The sequence below is a fragment of the Argentina silus genome, assembly GCF_951799395.1.
Source record: "Argentina silus genome assembly, chromosome: 1".
Lineage (NCBI taxonomy): Eukaryota > Metazoa > Chordata > Actinopteri > Argentiniformes > Argentinidae > Argentina > Argentina silus.
The window spans coordinates 33,165,196-33,185,195 of record NC_139655.1 but is presented as its reverse complement, the minus strand read 5'-3'; the positions used below and the strand labels follow the sequence as shown (position 1 = coordinate 33,185,195).

At 47.7% G+C, this 20,000-nt stretch overlaps 1 protein-coding gene across 1 annotated transcript in view; it reads left to right on the top strand.

Moving 5' to 3' along the window:
• The window catches only part of zfhx4 (zinc finger homeobox 4), a gene marked incomplete at its 5' end in the record, with an annotated part of 60,710 nt that overhangs the window by 36,457 nt on the left and 4,253 nt on the right, over positions 1-20,000 (top strand). Inside the window, 6 exons of the mRNA XM_083687836.1 lie at positions 5,977-6,084; positions 11,868-12,001; positions 12,764-12,964; positions 13,720-13,840; positions 14,100-19,424; positions 19,866-20,000. The exon at positions 19,866-20,000 is cut by the window's right edge and continues 4,253 nt beyond it. Coding sequence (XP_083543962.1) covers positions 5,977-6,084; positions 11,868-12,001; positions 12,764-12,964; positions 13,720-13,840; positions 14,100-19,424; positions 19,866-20,000 — 6,024 coding nt within the window. The remainder of the gene's footprint in view (positions 1-5,976; positions 6,085-11,867; positions 12,002-12,763; positions 12,965-13,719; positions 13,841-14,099; positions 19,425-19,865) is intronic.

Below are 20,000 nucleotides of genomic sequence, written 5' to 3'. Positions count from 1 at the left end.
CTCTCTCCCTCTCCCTCTCCCTCTCTCTCTCTCTCTTCCTCTCTCTCTCGCTGTCTGTCTGGGCCGGTCAGGGTCACGTTGGCGAGTGTGTGTGACATTTCCACCCCTAGTGTGTGTGTGTGTGTGTGTGTGTGTGTGTGTGCGGCTGCTGTGTGGATCAAACAGCCCGTCGGCCAGATGTTTATAATCAGGGGCTGAATAAATATTGGACTGAGAATCATACAAAAAAAAATAAAAAAAAAAAGACGAGGAGAAGAGAGAAGAGAGGGGGATGAAAAAAAAGGACAGGAATCTGTTTCAATTATTTGAAAATCCAGCAGTAAGCCAGCCCGCGTTGCCTTCTCATTTCACTCACTCAGCCCTGAGGTGATTTAAACAGCAGAATTGCAATATGACTGTTGTGTAAGACGCAGGAGTGTGTGTGTGTGTGTGTGTGTGCGTGCGTGCGTGTGTTGTGTAAGCCCAGGTGTTTGTGACAGTGGGTTGTTTGTTTCTCAGGCTGAACCAACCTTTTGAAGCCGGGGTCGCCTCCTCTGAAAGCTTCTGTATTTGTTATTAAAGAATCATTAACATGGTGTCTGCCGCTCGTGGCTCTGAAATTAACCGCCCGCCCCCCTCCCGCCCCCCCAAAAAAATACCCACGAAACAACATGACCCTTTTCTGTGAACGCAGCACGACACCCATGCTTTAATCTCTGCTATGTTTATTCATATTTTTTTATATTTTTTATTATTATTATTTATTTTATTTTTTGGGGGGAGAATAATAGGTGTCGTTGCGTCTTGTTAAGCGAGTCGCGCCTGGAAGATACGCAGGCAGGCAGTTTAGGAGTCGAGGAATTGAAATGAAAACTTCTTAAGAAAAGTCGTAATTGACAACAACAAAGCAGGTTTTGGACCTTTGCTGATACAAGCGTTTTGTACAAAAGTTTGACTCTTTTTTTTTTTTGTGCTTACTCTGCAAGTTGGCTTGTTTTATTGACAGTGGCACCAGGGGGGTATGTTGGTTATGACAAATCCTTTGTCTTCTTTCCAGAGTGGAGTTTATATGAAGTCTTAGTAGTCGTATTTCTATTAGTATATTCTGTATAATTGTTTTTATCTGTGCCACTGAACTGTGTGTGTGTGTGTGTGTGTGTGTGTGTGTGTGTGTGTGTGTGTGTGTGTGTGTGTGTGTGTGTGTGTGTGTGTGTGTGTGTGTGTGTGTGTGTGTGTGTGTGTGTGTGTGTCTAGGTTGGCTTCCCAGGCCCTATGCAGGAGCTAGCCCTGGTTCCCTTGGTTGATGTTTAGTATTTTAGACATGGTACATTAACAACATCTGGTTGGAATCGAAATGCTTGTTAAACGTGCTGAAATGTGGGGGGAAAGGTAGAAGGAGAATGAGGGAGTGAGAGAGAGGGGGAAATAAAGATTTGCTGGGAAAGAGAGAGAGTGGGGGGGAAAATAGAGGAGAGAGAGAGAGAGAGAGAGAGATCAGTGAGTCAGTAAGGTTATTATTCTGGCAGTATTACCACTGGCCCTTGACTGAGTGGAGGTGAGTGTGTGTGTGTGTGTGGGTGTGTGTGTGTGCGTGCGGGTGTGTGTGCATGCATGCGTGTGTGTGTGCGTGCGTGCGTGCATGTGTGTGTGTGCGTGTTGGGGTGTAACGTTTCAAAGCTCTCCTCTGTAAAATACAGAGGCCAGAACCAGAGCCACGCGGCGCAGGAATGTGACATCACAACAGCCACAGGGGCCCTCACACACACACACACACACACACACACACACACACACACACACACAGGGGATCTGACAGGGGTGTGTTGAGAAATCAACGTCAAACTCAGGCTTAATCAGAGGAGACAGAGCAGATGTTATCATGAGAACACATCAGCACTATTCACAACAATGACAACAATGCTACTGCAGACAGACACCGCTGCTCGTAATGACATTCATATGAAAATATAGTTTTAGTTGTGATGCAAGTAGCAGTTGTAATAGTAGTAGTAGTAGTAGAGAAACCAGTGTTTTTGAATGAATTCAGCCATTTTGGGTCCAGTCTCTCAGAGTGGCTGCGCTCAGCACCGCCCAGTCATTCACTGGGCACATAATGACCCAACATGGCCGCCTGTTATGGTCCCTCAGGGGGAGAGTGGTCCCAGAGCAGGTCATTAAGCAGCGCGAGGACACACACACACACACAGACACACACACACACACACAGCTGACACATACTCCCCTATATTACACACACTCTCAGTCTCTCATTGTCCATATGTCTACCCCCCTCCCTCTTTCTGTATCTCTCCCCTCCTCTCCCCTCCTCTCCCCTCCTCTCCTCTCCTCTCCCCTCCTCTCCTCTCCTCTCCTCTCCCCTCCCCTCTCCTCCTCTTCTGCTTCCATTACCTTCTCCTACATAACTCCTGTGTAGTGCACTTGTGTGTACTTATATGGTATTTAACTCTAACACTAGTGGATTGTAGGTAAAGTAGTCTTCACGTTTGCCCTAAAACAACAACCCTCAACGGCCCCGTTTTTTACGGGTCGGCAGAAGCCACTGATTTAGGTCCCTCACCACTGATTCAGGGTCAGATGTTTTTCCATCCCCACTAATGCTTTAAGGGGTTATAGGAACAGAGGGTAATCTGATCCTAGATCTGCGGTTAGCGTCGACCCCTACCTCATCGGCCCTCTATGAATGTTACGACCGACCCACATCAAACAGAATCCCACCGGGCTGCCAAAATCACTCACACACACACACACACACACACACACACACACACACACACTCTCACGGAGCACACAGTCTGACCTGCTAAGAGAGAGAGAGAGAGAGAGAGTGTGTGTGTGTGTGTGTTTGCGGTTTGGGGGGAGTGTGTGAGTGTGTGTGTGTGTGTGTGGAGGAGGATCAGGGGTGGGAGGTGATTGTAAAAAGTTTGGTCCGTGCTTCTTCTGGTAGCGATTAAGTTGATGGTTAAAAAAAAGTCGCTGTCGCAGAGTCCACCCTCCCTCCCCCTATTGACACACACGCACAACAACGCACACACACACACACACACACACTCCTTGCCTGTGGATGAGTGGTGTAACTGGCAGGGTCAGTCAGAGGGCAGACTCTGTGATGATGTATAGGGAGAGCTCGTCTGGGAATGTCCTCGATCTGGAAACACATTCTGCACACACGCACATACACACGCACACACACACACACACACACACACACACACCCCACCGAACCAAACACCCAGAAAGAGAGAGAGAAAGGGGAGAAAAAAACACACTGATGAGACCCAGATGATAACCGCCCTTCTTCCCCTCTCTCTCTCTCTCTCTCTCTCTCTCTCTCTCTCTCTGTCTCTCTCTCCTTCCATCTCTCTCTCTGTCTCTCTCTCTTTCCATCTCTCTCTCTGTCTCTCCTCTCTTCTCCCCCTTGTTCTCTCCTTCCTCTGCTTCTTCTATGACCGCAGTTAAAGTGAGATGCCCCCTAGAGGCGAAAGCCGGTCCTAAAGCGCTCTGACACCTCTTCTCCTCCTCGGGAAGTGGGTTAGTAATGCAGGAGGAGAGGAGCGAGGGATGAGAGAGAGGGAGGGAAACGACAGAGGGGTGGACAGGATTCATTGGAGGGGTGGAGCGGAGAGCGAGGGAGGAGGTGGGAGAGAGAGAGGGAGGGAGCGAGGGAGAGGGAGAGTAGTGCTGTCAGAGGCTGTTCACTATACCCTTGGCCATTTTGTGTGTGTGTGTGTCTCTGTATTGTGTGTGTGTCTCTGTATTGTGTGTGTGTGTGTGTGTGTGTGTGTGTGTCTTGATTAGGTTTCAGGATTTAAGAACTGTCAAGTCCCCGACCAGGGGCACAATCAACAACCCCCCCCCCCCCCCCCCCTCTCAAAGCACCCTCCTCACCCCCCTCCCCGCCACCACCACCACCACTTATTCCCCCTCAGCTACATTGCCCCCTTCCAAAAACATCCCCTTACTCCCTCTCAGACCCTCATACACACACACACACACACTCCCTCCCTTTTGGTTTGTCTATGAGATGTGGTGATTTCATGATATGAAGGATGGGGTGATGGGGTGGAGGGATAGAGGCAGACAGGATGACAAAGGAGGAGGGAAAAAAAAACCCATCCCCTTTCTTCCCTTTTTGCCACAAGACATGGTTGTGACCTTGCTGTTTGTATGAAGTGTTTTTGGGGATGTTTTTGAGAACGAATGAAAGCAGCTCTCTCCCTCCCCCTCCCCCTCCCCTTCATCTCTCTCTCTCTCTCTCTCTCTCTCTCTGAAATGTGCTCTTCAATTTGTGCCATGTGCTTGTCTTTGTATAAACATGACTGAGTGCAGCAAAGTATATACATCTGAAGGGACACACACACACACACACACACACACACACACACACACACCCTCCCTTCCTCCCTCTCTCTCTCTGTCCAGATCCATCCCTGTCGTCCACCCTCTCCTCCTCCTCCTCCTCCTCCTCCCTCCCTCCCTCCCTCTCTCTATCTCCGTTGAAGGGGGGGATGAATTAGAATACAGCGACGCTGCACACAAGTACCAAAAATTGCAATTTCTGCAGCCCAGGTTTCCAGGGGTGACAGGACATATTTCATCTCGCTGTCAGAGTCATATTAATAAAACATCAGGAGCAGAGTGCAGCCCCCCAATCTCACACACACACACACACACACACACACACACACACACACACACACACACACACACACACACACACACACAATACAGAGACACACACACACACAGGCGACCACAATTTCTCCTCTCAATCACTCGCCGGCATCTGCCATGAAAATTTCATGCTGTATATAATTTCCACTTAATGTGTTGGCGCTTAAAGCAGTGGCGCCAGGATAGTGTGTGTGTGTGTGTGTGTGTGTGTGTCTGTATTGTGTGTGTGTCTGTCTCTGTATTGTGTGTGTCTGTGTGTGTGTGCGTGTGTGTGTGCGTGTGTGTGCATGCGTGTGTGACTGTCTGCTGAAGCCTGCTGAATCAGAAAGGGTTAATTATATCATGTTTCTGAGGGGGTTGTGGACCCCTTATGTGTACCACACAATAGCAAGAGTGATTGTATGCAAATGGTAGTTGACCTCTTGTGGCACCTTTTACTGAGTTTCTATGGTTATTAGTGTGTGTGTGTATGTGTGTGTGTGTGTGTGTGTGTATGTGTGTCATTATAATATATGGCTATTAAGGCACTGCAGGATTGATGAGCACAGCTCTTTTATACACGCCATTTTAATTTTTGGCCCAGACACTCATCGGGGGCGAACCCTTTTATGAATTTTAACACTTTTGGGATGCTGTGCTGTGCTGTGCTGTGCTGTGCGTGTGCGTGTGTGTGTGTGTGTGTGTGTGTGTGTGTGTGTGTGTCCTCTCCTCTCTCCTGCTCTGAAATGGGAGGCAGTCTCATCGGTGTGCCTGGTTATCTGGCCTCTCTCAGACTGCTCAAAATTCATTACAAAGTGACATCAGCTTCGCCGGAGACAAATGATGGCTGGATGAAAGGGAGGCGCTCGGGCTTGGCTGGGATTAGTGTTAGCTAGCGTTAGCGACCCTGGCAGTGCGCGTGCACACACACACACACACTGAATAAATACACACACACACTGACACACACGCACCCACTGAATAAAGACACACACAATGACACACACACTGAATAAATAAATACACACACACACACACACACACACACAGCTAGTGAGCAAGCAATATACACACCCTAATCCACTGGCAGAACACTGCAGACAGAATTATCAAACAAGAGGCTGAACCCACGGAGAGTGGGGCTGGCTAAGCTGCTAATAGTGAGGAGGTGTGTGTGTGTGCGCACGCACTATGTTTGCGTGCACGATTGTGTGTGTGTGTGTATGTTTTTCTGCTCGTGTGTCTGTTGGCTTGCGTCTTTCCCGGTTCGGAGTGAGGCAGTATGGGTAACCTAGTTTTTCCTCTGTGTTTTTGCAGAGGAGTCAGGTGAAGACTGTGAAGGACCTCCTCCTCCTCCTCCTCCTCGCTCTTCCTCCAGGCCAGGCCTCAACGACAGAGAACAGGTCGAGAGCAAGAGGGCTGACAGAGAATCCAGTAAGCAAGCAAACAAGCACACACACTCACACACACTCACACACACGCACATCAAGAACACTTCACAAACACCAGTCCACTACACCTTACACCCCTCTCCTGTGTTCCCCTCTATCCAATCCTGTCTCTGGTTCCTTCATCTCTGTGTGTGTGTGTGTGTGTGTGTGTGTGTGTGTGTGTGTGTGTGTGTGTGTGTGTGTAACATGTGAATGCCTTTGCCTAGCCCCAGTCTGACCTGTCCTAATCATTCCCATCTGACAGAGGGGGAGAGGAGAGGAGAGGAGAGGAGGATAAGTTGGTGGAATATTACTGCTACCCAGTGACCAGGCCGAGATTATTCTTTAATCAAATCAGTTTGCGTGCTTGTAATTTTATAAGCGCCTTGCATTAATCTTTCCCGTACTTGTGCCCTCTCTCCGATGACATATTAATTTTTCATAAGCGTAGGATTAGACAGGGGGCCTATGTATATGTTTTTTTTTTTTTTCTCCTTCTAATATTGAGCGGTTTCCCTTGTATCCCTCTCTTTTTTCTCTCTTTCTTTCTTTCTATCTTTCTTTCTTTCTTTCTTTCTTTCATTTTTTTGTTGTTGTCGTTTAACTGGTCGACCCTGGCCAATCTCTATTCCCATCACAATGCTTCAAGAAAAACAAATAATGCACATGTATATATAAAACCCCCAAAAAACGCTTAAAGTCCAAATCTGTATCCGTTTGTAAAAAAAATATGGCCGTGCGTGAACGCCGGGCAACAATCTATACAAACCAGAGTCGTGTTTTCAGACTCAGAAGAGAAGAAGCCCCCCGAAGCTAGCATCTGGTTCGGATACCCCCGGCTTTGTTAGATTTGATTTACCCAAATACAAATTCATATGTGCTTTTTATGTATGAGATGGAAATCCGTGGTCGGGAATGAATATTACATGGGGTGTCTGTCTCTCTCTCTCTCTCTCTCTCTCTCTCTCTCCCTCTCCTTCCCTCCCTCCCTCCCTCACCTCCTGCACGCTATACCTAGCTCCATAATGTGGGGCTCAATGATGCAGAAGGAGTGCTGAGAGAGACCCGGGGCCTATTAGTTTAGCTAGTCATCTATCTTTCAGCTGTATCTCACTGACAGGTCTGTCTGAGCCGGGCCCCGCGCTCCATGCATTTGTGCCCCGTATTACCAGAAGCATCATTTAACACCGCCGCACACATGCAAATAGCAGGTCGTCAAAGCCAGCCCGCACCCTTCTTTTTCTGTGTGTGTGTGTGTGTGTGTATACGTTTGTATCAGAAAACCATTTGTATGAAGTGGAAATGGAGATTCAAATCTTTGACCCGACTATTCGGTAAGAAATTAGTTTTTGCTTGAGATTTAACGTCACGTTCAAGCTTTTGTTTCTATTTTTCCACGTGGATAGCATTTCCAAGGAATTGAAATGCTAGCATGCTAGCTAGCGTAATATGCGCTGGCCTGACTTGAATCCTCGTGATGCTACGGCCCACATTGCTGTGGGTTAGCATTAGCCGCCAGCCCTTGTTTCGCTATTTTCCCCGGCTTAAAAGTGAGATTTAGTGTCTCCTTCCCCTCACCAAATCTCTGACGGGGGATAACTCTAAAGCACAAGAGCAGTGGTCCTGTCTCCAGAGACGGGATTATACAGATCCAAGTGAGCAGTGTGTGTTTGTGCAGTTCATCTCCAAGACCAAGATCCCCTTAAACAAAGAGACACAGATAGAGAGAGAGCGAGAGACAGAGAGAGGGAGGGGAGAGAGAGAGAGAGAGATGGGGGAGCTCTTTCCTTGCTTCATCTACATTGTCTTTTTTTAATCCCGTGTCACTTTAGATTAATTATAATCCCATGTTACATTTTCCATGCAAATGTCCCGATGTGGATTAATTCCAGATAGCTTTGTGCTGCTGTATGTAGATGGTGCATGTCAGTGCGATAGCTTAAGGGCCCCAACTCTTATAAATAACCCACTAAACAAAGGCCTGCATGGAAATTAGCCCGTCAGCAAGGCTAAGGAAATTACAGAGCCTACCTGCTTCAAATTAGCAAGGAAATTAGTCATTGTTCGAACAGCCAAAAGTTACGTATTAATTTATCGTACAATTTGAATTATACAGATAAGTGAAACCAAACGGAAAAAGCATGCAAACGAGATCAAATATTGAATAATTTAGATGAACAATTCAACGTTTGCAACGTTTCTTGTTTTTCCCGTGCGTCCCTTAGCATCGTTCAATTTCTGCCTTTCCGAGATGTTAGATTAAAACAGATGAAACATATTTGCATATTTAATTATAAGCCTACAGCTATGAATTTTATTTTGATTCCAATCATCGCGTAGCTGACGTCTTGGTCGATTTGTCATATCTGACATATGCTCGTTCATATTTACCCCTCATTAAAACAAGAGGATGAGAAAGTGAAAACACACACATGCACGGAACATAACGGAAGGCCGAACAAAACATGTTTCCCTGGGTTTCCAGGCGCTCTGGTGGGTTTTCGTGGGAGTTTGGGGTTCAAAGTGTGGCATTCTAATGTTATCAGGTGACCTCTGGGTCAGGCTAATGCGTAACCCTAGACCGCTATGCTAGTAAATCAGAGCCCCTGCCCCCCCCTGCCGCCCCCCCACCCCCCTCTGCCCCCCTAGCGCCAGGCTAGATTTACAGCCACGTAACCTCAGCCAGCCCGCCAGACCTCAGGCCAGCTAAATTAAATACTAAATCCAAGCTGCCGCTATCAGGCAGCTCCCCTTTTAATTGACGGGATCTTTTCCCTTCTTCTACTTTATCCCTGAAATGAAAGGTTGAAAATGCGTCGATGTGATTGTGGATGAAGGTGGTGGTGTGATTTTTCAGGAAAAGATGATTGGAACCACACCAAGTTGATTGCTTTGTGTATTACTTTAGTTTTTTTTTAGTTTTTTATAGATTTGATATTGGAGACGTACTTTTAAGAATCTGTGTTATCTGAATAGAGAGAGAAATGAGAAATGTGATGAGGCACTAGACAAATTCCGTTTGGATTCAAATCGAGTTTGTGGGTAGACAAAAAAAAGTCATACCCTTTTAAAAGACAGGAAAGGTCAAACGCAAAAATAGGGCCGCGAAAAAAGCCATTAGCGGTGACGCTATTGTTGGTGCTGCGCAATTTAGGCCAGAATGATCCAGAGGTGTTTAAGAGAGGGCTGGATTGCTGTGTGTGTGTGTGTGTGTTTGTGTGTGTGTGTGTGTGTGTGTGTGTGTGCACGCGTGTGGTTCCCTAAACACCATTGACAGTTGCAAATAAAGATGGGTGGCAAGCAGGGTGTTTTTTCTCCCGCAATGCAAACGGGCTGAATGTCATAAATCACCTTTTGATTTATCCAATCAGCCAAGGTCCTGCTGCATGCAGGCATTTGTCATTGGAGGAGAGATGGTGTCAGGTTTGTTCTACCCCGCCGCTTCAGTGAGCTGCTGCTGCTGCTGCTACAGCCAGCATCAGTACACACAGAAAGAGAGAGAGAGAGAGAGAGAGAGAGAGAGAGAGAGAGAGAGAAAAAAAAGGACAGAGGGAAAAAAAGGACAGAGTCATTAAGTGTGGGACGCGGGCTCTGAAACAAAGGAGAATGAGAAGAGAGCACCTCTCTCTCTCTCCCTCCCTCCCTCCCTCCCTCTCTTTCTCTCTCTCTCCCTCTCCCTCTATCTCTCTCTTTCCCTCTGTCCACCATTCAGTGGCCAGTGAAGAAAAGAACAGCATGTCAGAGAGAGAGTGAGTGGAGATAATTGTACGGCTGATATCATACAGACTCCTCTGCATTGATGTTCTATATAGCCTTGTTGTTAAGTAGATAATATTCTCTTGAGTAAGGACTGTATGTCATGAATAGATTTACCACTGTGTGTCTTGAAATGGCGCTATACATTTGATGCTTTCAGGGAACTGGCCTTTTATGTGGTTTGAAATAGAGCCATTCCATACATTTTCAAGGTTAACCTGAAAGCAGTTTTCTTGTGGAGATGTGGCGTGTCACAAGTGTTGTTGAGAGTAGCATGTTGAAGAAGAAAATAATCTGAAGGGCAGATCCTCATGTTCAACACAAACACTGTACGTACACACACACACACACACACCCTCCCATCAACATTGATGACCATCATATTGAGTATAAATGTATGGTGCGCGTGTGTGCGTGCATTGTGAATGTGTTTGCAACCTCCTTGTCCGACAATCACCCCCTCTACTCTCGCTGCATTTCATTTAGTTGCAAATTGACTGGAAGACGGAGGCGAAAATTGAAAGTAGAAATTAGAAACGGTTATAGCAAACGGAAGGGGCAGGGCGGGGGAACAGGAAGGTCGGCTGATTTGACAGGTGCTTCGAGGCCTCCGCGATCTGGCCAATGAGGTGTGAGTGCGTGTTGTGAGACACACACACACACACACACACACACACACACCCTCTTCAGGGCCCTCTCAGGCAGAGGCAGAGGGAGAAGAGATCACTTCGCTATTCCATGCCCATTCTCGGTTGCTCTTGCAAATTCACATTGTGCCCTTGTGATTTTTTTAGTTGTTTTTTTTTCCCCCCCATTCCCTCTCTTTTTCTTTCCCTCCCTCTGTCACTTTATTTGACAGGCCAATATTTCAGGCTCCAGATATAGGAGGGATTACAAATGAAATAAGTGGAACAGCCCCTTAATGCAACAGAATTAAAACGCATGAACGGGCTGGAGGAATTGATATGCACCGAGTACAAATATGGGGAACGGAATATGAAATACACATTTTTTTCTTTTTCCTTCCTTATTCCATATATGACTGCGTTGATTTCCCTTTTTCTTTTCTTTTTTTCTTTTCTTTTTTTCATTTGTGCATCCACCATGAAGCGTTGATTCGTAAGAGTGAGGCTCACATATTGCCTTTAGTGACCAGATGAGAAAGAGGGGGGGGGGGGACAGAGAGAGAGGGGGGGGGAGAGAGAGGGAGAGAGAGCATAGTGGGGTGCCGCTGTTGTGCCTTTGTGTTGTGCCGAGTGGGTAAATTGCACAGGCAGAGCGTAGCCAGTCACCGCTGCCTGTATCTAAGGATGAGGCTAATGAAAGATTTATCAGTGGCTGCAGCATTTACTAAATACAACCAGAGGCTCATCTCTTACCATGGAGCTCTGCTGTAAAAGCACAAACCACCTCCCTCTTACCTCAAGCCGTGACCAGGCTACGGTTATTTAGCATCCTGTGTGCACAGGCGGAGAACTTGTTTCGGTGAAGGGGATGGGGTGGAGGGTGGAGGGTGGTGGTGGTGGTGGTGGTGGGGGGGGGTTAATGTATATGAGCTAATGATGTGTATAATATTACCATAACATTTAATGTAGGTCTAGCGGAGATAATGAGGCTGGGTGGATTTTCTCCATTCCTTGTATCCTGAGGGCAGGAATGGTTCAATGTATATGAGAGAGAAGGAATAGGGGATGGGATGTGATACTCTCTCACTCTGATCCTTGGTCAAATCATGTCTCCATTCACCATATTTTGTGTAAGACCGTGTTTTAGTTTTATTAAATATAATGTATCCATTTTCTATTGCTCACTTTTCATAAGAGCTGTCATTTTACCCCGAATCCATTGTTATTGATTGTAGGGCCACAACACTATCATATTGATCATGGATGTATTGATGCCTAACAATGTCATAATGTCGTTGAATGTAAACTAACAGAACAGAACAAAAACACATCCAAACCTTTATGTCTACAATATGTGTGTATTTTTAATCTAATAGTTTGAGTGTCCTCTGTGTTTTGTTTTCAGGAGTGAACACACTGGCTAAAGAGGCTGGCGGGCCTAACACTGTGGGCAAGCGTTCCCTCCAACCGGAGAGACAGAATGACAGCCCGCCCAAAAGGCCCAAGTCAGCCGAGGGGAAGACCACTGCAAACGAGCAGGTATGCTAAGCTAACAGCTAACACTGGACGTAGAGATAGTTTCGTGCTAAAAGCATTATGGGTCCCCCCCGTTTGCATCTCTTGAAATTATATGTGTTTTTAAATTAGATTATGAAGTATTAGCTTGTCTCTGGTGCAGGGGCCCTGAGTGGAGGGAGGACTTAGTCATTTCAGAAATGGATTATATTAAGACAGGTGGTGGGGAGCGGCCATGTTAAAAGTACTCCCTGTAATGAGGGTGAGGCGGAGACGGAGAGGGAGCACACCTTTTGTCATCTGTAATCTCCTGATTAGAAATTCCGGCCAATCATGTTTTGCACTAATAAAATTTAGGGGGGAAAAAAGTTGAGGACTTAAGTGAATTACATGAAACGAGGTTGATCTACATTTTGCGTGTAAAGGTAGGGGAGTGGGAGGAGGGGCCTGAGGGGGAGTGGGATTCCAATTTGTTTAGCCGGGAGAAAATTCAGTTTAAATTTCAAGATATGTCGTAATCTTTCATCCCTAACTCCATGAGACATCCTCTCCTGATCTCTGTACTGTGAAAAGTGACAGATCAGGCTTCTATAGGCTGTGGAATGGTGGAGATCTGTCAGTAGTGAAAGGGATACACAAACACACACACACACAAAGTACTTGGAAAACATCTATTATCTCAATAGAATTGCCTGGCATTTTATACAGTGTGTAGTTTTTGCCCTCCCCCTCCTCCCTTTCCCCTTGTAATAACAACATATCCCACCCCAACACTCTCTCTCCCAGGTCCAGCAGTGCCCCTACTGCAACTACAGCAGCAAGGACGCCAACCGCATGCAGCTCCACGTCATGTCCCAGCATTCAGTGCAGCCAGTGATCTGCTGCCCCCTGTGTCAGGATGTCCTAAGCAACAAGATCCACCTGCAGCTGCACCTCACACACCTGCACAGCGTGGCTCCAGACTGCGTTGAAAAACTGCTTATGACCGTACGTGTAAAAGTATTTGTTTTGCTGTTAAGAGCACATAAAGTTACATGATGACTCATGCAAATATAACGGCTGTTTTGTTGTAATTGCTTACCAGGGACTATGCAAAAAAGTGTAAATAAATGTTTTAGCATATTAAAGTTAGCTTTTACACTGCATTGGTGAAATCACACCTGTTTCACTTGATAAGTATGAAAAGTACAACCAACTTTCCTAAAATAAAGTAAAGTACATATTTCTCATGGGCTAAAGTTTTCTTGAACGTCCTTTTTGAGATGTTTAGATGAAAAATGGAAGTCATTTTGTCAGGACTGTCCAGTGCTCCCTGTGGTCCCCTGTCTAGCTCTGGGCAGGGCTGACATTGAGCAGCCCAATAAAACATTCCCATGCATTTATCCTGCTCCCCTGAGATGTCATAAACTTGACAGTCATGGTCCTCTGGGAAAAGCAAATTCCGCTTTTCAAAATGAGCTCTTTTTATAGGCGGAGAGTTGAGAAGTACACTTCCTCAACATGTTTTTGATATTTGAGGTGAACTATTCAATGGTTCTTTGTTGCTGCACCTGTTTCATTGTTGTTAACATTAATACTGTAAGAACCATTAATACTGTCAGAACCATTTGTAGCAATGTCAGAGTTATGCACTTATTTACAGTTTGACATTTTTGTACTTTTTCATGACAATAACCAAAATGATTGATTATTATTGCATTATTATTATATTCTGAAGTTATTTTTTTGTGTAATTTGAATAGGTGGCAGGACCTGACACAATGATACCCAATAATATGATGCATCCTTCACCCGGACAAGACAAAGCCCCATCTCTGATGGACTCCTCAGTTGCTCTCTCCGAAGGGTCTGGAAAGCCCCAAGGTAAGCAGGGTACAATATTTACCACTATTTTTCTATTGTTATTGATGTGACCCTTTTGAAAGATTATTACCAAAAGTTTCCTGAATATATTATCATCATTTGGTGTTAAAAAAGGAACGACTCAAACAAAACAAATGATTATCATTTACATAAACACCTTGAAGAATATGTAGCTTGCAGAGTCAATATTCAATGCATTTCTATGGTCTCTTTTTGTCATGAATTTTATTAAATGTTCTCTCTCATTCACCTCTCCCAGGTAACAGCTCCAAGGATGAGATGAACAGCACAGCCCAAGACAAGAATGAACTTGACCTCCATGGAGAGGAACTCAAACCCCAGAAGGAGGCATCTGAAGTCCTAGACTGGAAGAGGGCCAGTGGGGTTGGACAGGACCGCAAGTCCCCGGACTCCCTACAGGACCACCTATCTGAGCTCCAGAGGCGCCAACAGCAGCAACAGCTTTCAGTCTCTGACCGCCATGTCTACAAGTACCGCTGCAACCACTGCAGTCTGGCCTTCAAGACCATGCAGAAGCTTCAGATACATTCCCAGTACCACGCCATCAGAGCGGCCACCATGTGCAGCCTCTGCCAGCGCAGCTTCAGGACATTCTTGGCTCTCCGGAAGCACCTGGAGAACGGGCACCCGGAGCTGAGTGAGGCCGAGGTGCAGCAGCTCTGTAGCAGTCTGCCGCTCAACGGGGATTTCTGCTCCGAGAGCGAGGCCAGGGCATTTGAGGAAGCTCAGGCCTTCGAGCAGGAAATGGACAAAGACGATGAGCTGGACCAAGAAGAAAAGGCCAGCCCAACAGGAAGTGACAGTAGCTCGCTGCTGGATGACATGGGAGCTGAACCGAAGCGCACCCTGCCCTTCAGGAAAGGGCCCAACTTCACCATGGAGAAGTTTCTGGACCCATCCCGTCCCTACAAGTGCACGGTGTGCAAGGAGTCCTTCACTCAGAAGAATATCCTTCTCGTCCACTATAACTCTGTCTCCCACCTGCACAAGCTGAAGAAAGTTCTCCAAGAGGCATCAAGTCCAGTTCTCCCGGAGACCAACAACAATGTCGACAACAAACCTTTCAAATGCAATATTTGTAATGTCGCCTACAGCCAAAGCTCAACCCTGGAGATTCACATGAGGTCCGTGCTCCACCAGACCAAAGCCAGAACTGCCAAAACTGAAATGAGCAGCAGCAGCAGTGCTGGGAACAGTGGGAACAGTGGGCCTACACTGGCTAAGAGCCCAGCCCCAGCAGTACAAGGGAACAGCAACCACTCAGACACTGCAAGAAGCGTAACACCGTCGGCTAACAAAGAAAACACTGTAGATGCCAAAGAAGCCAACAACAACGCAAAGCAAAGTACTACTACTGACCACATCTCTGCACAGGCTAGTCACCAGTCAGCGCAGTCCCAAGCCCAGCTACAGATGCAGCTTCAACACGAGCTCCAGCAGCAGGCTGCTTTCTTCCAGCCCCAGATGTTAAACCCAGCTTTCTTCCCTCACTTCCCCATGACCCAAGAGGCTCTAATGCAGTTCCAACAGCCCCAGTTCCTCTTCCCCTTTTATATCCCAGGGGCAGAGTTCAACCTGAGTCCTGAAATGGCCCTGCATTCGGCCGCTGCATTTGGGATGCCCGGACTGACTGGTTCTTTCTTGGAGGATCTGAAGCAGCAGATGCAGCAGCAGCACCAGTTACAGCAGGCTCAGGCTCAGGCTCAGCAGCAAGCTCAACAGCAGCAGCAAGCCTCCCAGTCGCAGCTCCAGCAACAAAAAAATCAGCACCTGCAGAGCCACAAGCCCAAAGTGGAGCCCAGTGCTGTGTCAGTATCTGAGATACAAATGTCCAGAGAGGCAGAGGAGCATCTGGAGAAACAGGAGACCAAAGCCAAGATGGAGAATGGTGGTGATGGAGTCAATGATGGAGGAAAAGACAACAAAGACCCTAAAAAGACCAAGTTCCCTGAGCCACAGATTCCACCCCCACGTATAGTATCAGGAGCCAGGGGAAATGCAGCCAAAGCCCTGCTGGAGAACTTTGGATTTGAGCTGGTCATCCAGTACAATGAGAACAGGCAGAAAAACCAGAAGAAAAACAAAGAGGGAGAACAGGTTGAGGTCAGTACTGACAAGCTGGAGTGTGGGATGTGTGGAAAGCTCTTCTCCAACATGCTCATTCTCAAAAGCCACCAGGAGCATGTGCACGGGCAGTTCTTCCCTTACGCAGAGCTGGAGAAGTTCTCCCAGCAGTACAGAGAAGCTTACGACAAGCTATACCCCATAAACCCCTCTTCCCCTGAGACTCCTCCTCCACCACCCCCACCTCCCCCTCCACCACCCCCTCCTGCCCCAGTGACATCCCAACCTCCCTCTACCTCCATGGCCAAGCCCCCAGCTCAGGCCCCATCCCCTGTCCCACAGCAGGCCCCACAGCCTCAGCCACCACCCCCACCTCCCCCTCCTCCACCACCTACTGCACCCCAACAAATGCAGCTCACCATGCCCATGGATATGCCCCTCTTCTCCCCTCTGATGATGCAGTCCATCCAACATTCAGGGCTGTCCCATCAGCTGGCTCTCCAGCTGCCTTCCATGGACTCTCTCTCCTCCGACCTCACACAGCTCTGCCAACAGCAGCTGGGCCTCGATCCAAACTTCCTCCGGCAGTCCCAGTTCAAGCGTCCACGCACCCGCATCACAGACGACCAGCTGAAGATCCTCAGAGCCCACTTCGATATCAACAACTCCCCCAATGAGGAGCAGATACAGGATATGGGCGACAAGTCGGGCCTCCCTCAGAAAGTCATCAAGCACTGGTTCCGAAACACCCTCTTCAAAGAGAGGCAGCGAAGCAAAGACTCCCCCTACAACTTTAGTATCCCGCCCATAACCACATTGGAAGATATAAGAATGGAGTCCCAGTACAACACACTGGAGTACTACAGAACTGATGCAACCATGAACAAGCGGTCATCCAGGACCCGGTTCACAGATTTTCAACTGAGGGTCCTCCAAGACTTCTTTGACACTAATGCCTACCCTAAGGATGATGAGATTGAACAACTCTCCACAGTTCTCAACCTCCCCTCACGTGTCATTGTGGTGTGGTTCCAAAATGCCCGCCAGAAGGCCAGGAAAAGCTATGAAAACCAGGCGGATGCTAAAGACAATGAGAAGAAAGAGCTTACCAACGAGCGTTACATCCGAACAAGCAACATGCAGTACCAGTGCAAGAAGTGTAACGTGGTCTTCCCGAGAATCTTTGACCTGATTACCCACCAGAAGAAACTGTGCTACAAGGATGAGGATGAGGACGGAAATGAGGACAACCAATCTGAGGAGTACATGGATATTGGAGAGCCGGGCCCAGCCAAGCACCCAGAGCCGTCTAAGCATCACCATGGAACAGCCACTAGCTCAGGCTCTAGCTCTCCTCTGATGCCCTCTCCTCGCCCTAACCTGGGGAAGACCTCCCCCAAGCCTGAACTCCCCACTGACACCAAACCGAAACAAACTGAGACTGCCCCCTCCCCTGTGATGAAGTCACTGCCAGATCCCAGACCATCCAAGGCCTCTACCCCTCAACCACCCCCTCAGAAAACTCCCCAGTCCCAGATGTCCAGGTCCCACTCCCAGCCCCAGTCTGCTGCAGTGCCCTCTAGCCCTCTTTCTCTGGCCCTCTCCTCCCTGACCAATAGTCTCCCTCCCCAGATGCTCCAGTACCAGTGTGACCAGTGTAAGATAGCCTTCCCCACCGTAGAGCTATGGCAGGAACACCAACATATGCATTTCCTGGCTGCGCAAAACCAATTCCTCCATTCCCAGTTCCTAGAAAGGCCCCTTGATATGCCCTACATGATATTTGATCCCAATAACCCCCTTATGACTAGCCAGCTTCTGTCTGGAGGGCTTTCCCAGATGCCCACACAGAGCAGCTCTGGGCTCTCCTCAGGACCTGGCTCTATGAAGAGGAAACTAGATGATAAAGAGGAAGGCTCCAATGATAAAGATTGCACAATCAGTGCTGAAGAACAACAACACAGAGATAAGCGCCTCAGAACCACCATCACACCGGAGCAACTGGAGGTCCTCTATGACAAATACCTACTCGACTCTAACCCCACACGGAAGATGCTGGACCACATTGCACGTGAAGTCGGCCTGAAAAAGAGAGTGGTGCAGGTGTGGTTTCAGAACACTCGCGCCCGAGAGAGAAAGGGACAGTTCAGAGCTTTAGGGCCCTCCCAGTCCCACAAGAAATGTCCCTTTTGCAGAGCGCTATTTAAGGCTAAGTCAGCTCTAGATAGCCACATACGCTCTAGACACTGGCATGAGGCGAAACAGGCAGGCTTTAGTTTGCCCGCTAGCCCAATGATGAATCATGACGACGAAAGAGGCGAAAGCCCAAATAAGTACAACTTCTTTGAGTACCCGCAGCTGCCCACAAAGACTGAGCCGAACGAGTATGAGCTTCCAGCTGCATCCTCGACCCCAGTCAAACCATCTGAGGCACCGTTAAAAAACTTCTTGAGCCCTTCATCCTTAAAAGCAGAAAACTGTGATGAAACTGACGGGCTTAACATTACTGCAGAGGCCTCATCTTACGACATCAAGATGGACTTAGACGAGACATCCTCCATCAACACGGCCGTAAGTGATGCCACGACCGGAGACGAGGGCAATAACAATGAGGTCGAGAGCCTCACGGCTAATGGAGGGGACAAGATGAGTGACAACAAGAGCAACCAGGCCCAGAGCTCAGACGGAGGTGATGACAGGTTCCTGTTCAGCATGGTGAGCCCCTCCCTCAGCTTCTCTGGCAAAGACGGGGATTCTTACTACAGCTCTAGAGATGACGACATGGATGACATGTATGACATGAGTGAGTCCTCAAGCCTGGCAGACCCTAGCTCCCCCAGTCCATTTGGAAGTGGAAACCCCTTCAAGTCTGGGAAGGGCAGCGGAGGGGAGAGACCAGGTCACAAGCGTTTCAGGACCCAGATGAGTAACCTGCAACTGAAAGTCCTTAAGGCTTGCTTCAGCGACTACCGCACCCCGACCATGCAGGAGTGCGAGTTACTGGGCAGTGAGATAGGACTCCCCAAGCGTGTGGTGCAGGTGTGGTTCCAAAACGCCCGCGCCAAGGAAAAGAAGTTCAAAATAAACATAGGAAAGCCATTTATGATAAGTTCAGGCTCGCCGGACGGCCCCAGGCTTGAGTGTACTTTGTGTGGTGTGAAGTACACCGCCCGGATGTCCATCCGCGACCACATCTTCTCCAAACAGCACATTGCCAAAGTGCAAGAAACCCTGGGGAACCAGGTGGACAGAGAAAAGGACTACCTAGCACCCACCACTGTCCGCCAGCTGATGGCCCAGCAAGAAATGGACCGACTGAAGAAGGTCAGCGATGGGCTGAGCTTGCCAGCCCAGCAGCAGACTGCAGTGGACAACAACAATGCACTTCACGGCCTCAGCCTGCCCTCAGGCTACCCAGGGATCTCTGGCCTCCCGCCAGTACTACTTCCTGGGGTCAACGGGCCATCGTCACTTCCTGTTTTCCCACCCAACACACCTGGTGAGTTAGTATGACGAACAGAGAAAAGACAGAGAGTAGTAGCTTTATGAACATTTACATGCTTTACATGCACAAAAGACTTTTATTCTACTCTACTGTTCATTCCATACAGTGGTGTTGGTGGGGAGAGTGATATTTTTACCATTGAGAACATTGTGGATTGTGTGATAGTTCAGACAAAGCAAATGCATGTTTCCTATATCATTTTATTTCTTGTGATTTGTTTTCCCCTTTGTTGTGGGTTTGGTATATATTTAACGTCACATTGGTATATCATAAGGCGCATGTAACAGTTTTGATCCATAACAAAAGGAAATCCTAAGAGAGAGAAAAAAGTCAGTCAATCATAAATGCAACATTTCCATCTTGTCATGCACACAAATTTCCATAGTGATTTGAGGGTGAATATTTCAATATAATTTACATACCACTGTATTTCAGCTTTAGCGTCTCCCGGTGCTGGCATGCTTGGGTTCCCTACACCAGCCACCCCCTCTCCTGCCATGTCTCTCAGCACTACCCCAACCAAGATTCTTCTGCAGACTCCTCCTCCTCCTCCTCCTCCTCCACCTCCTC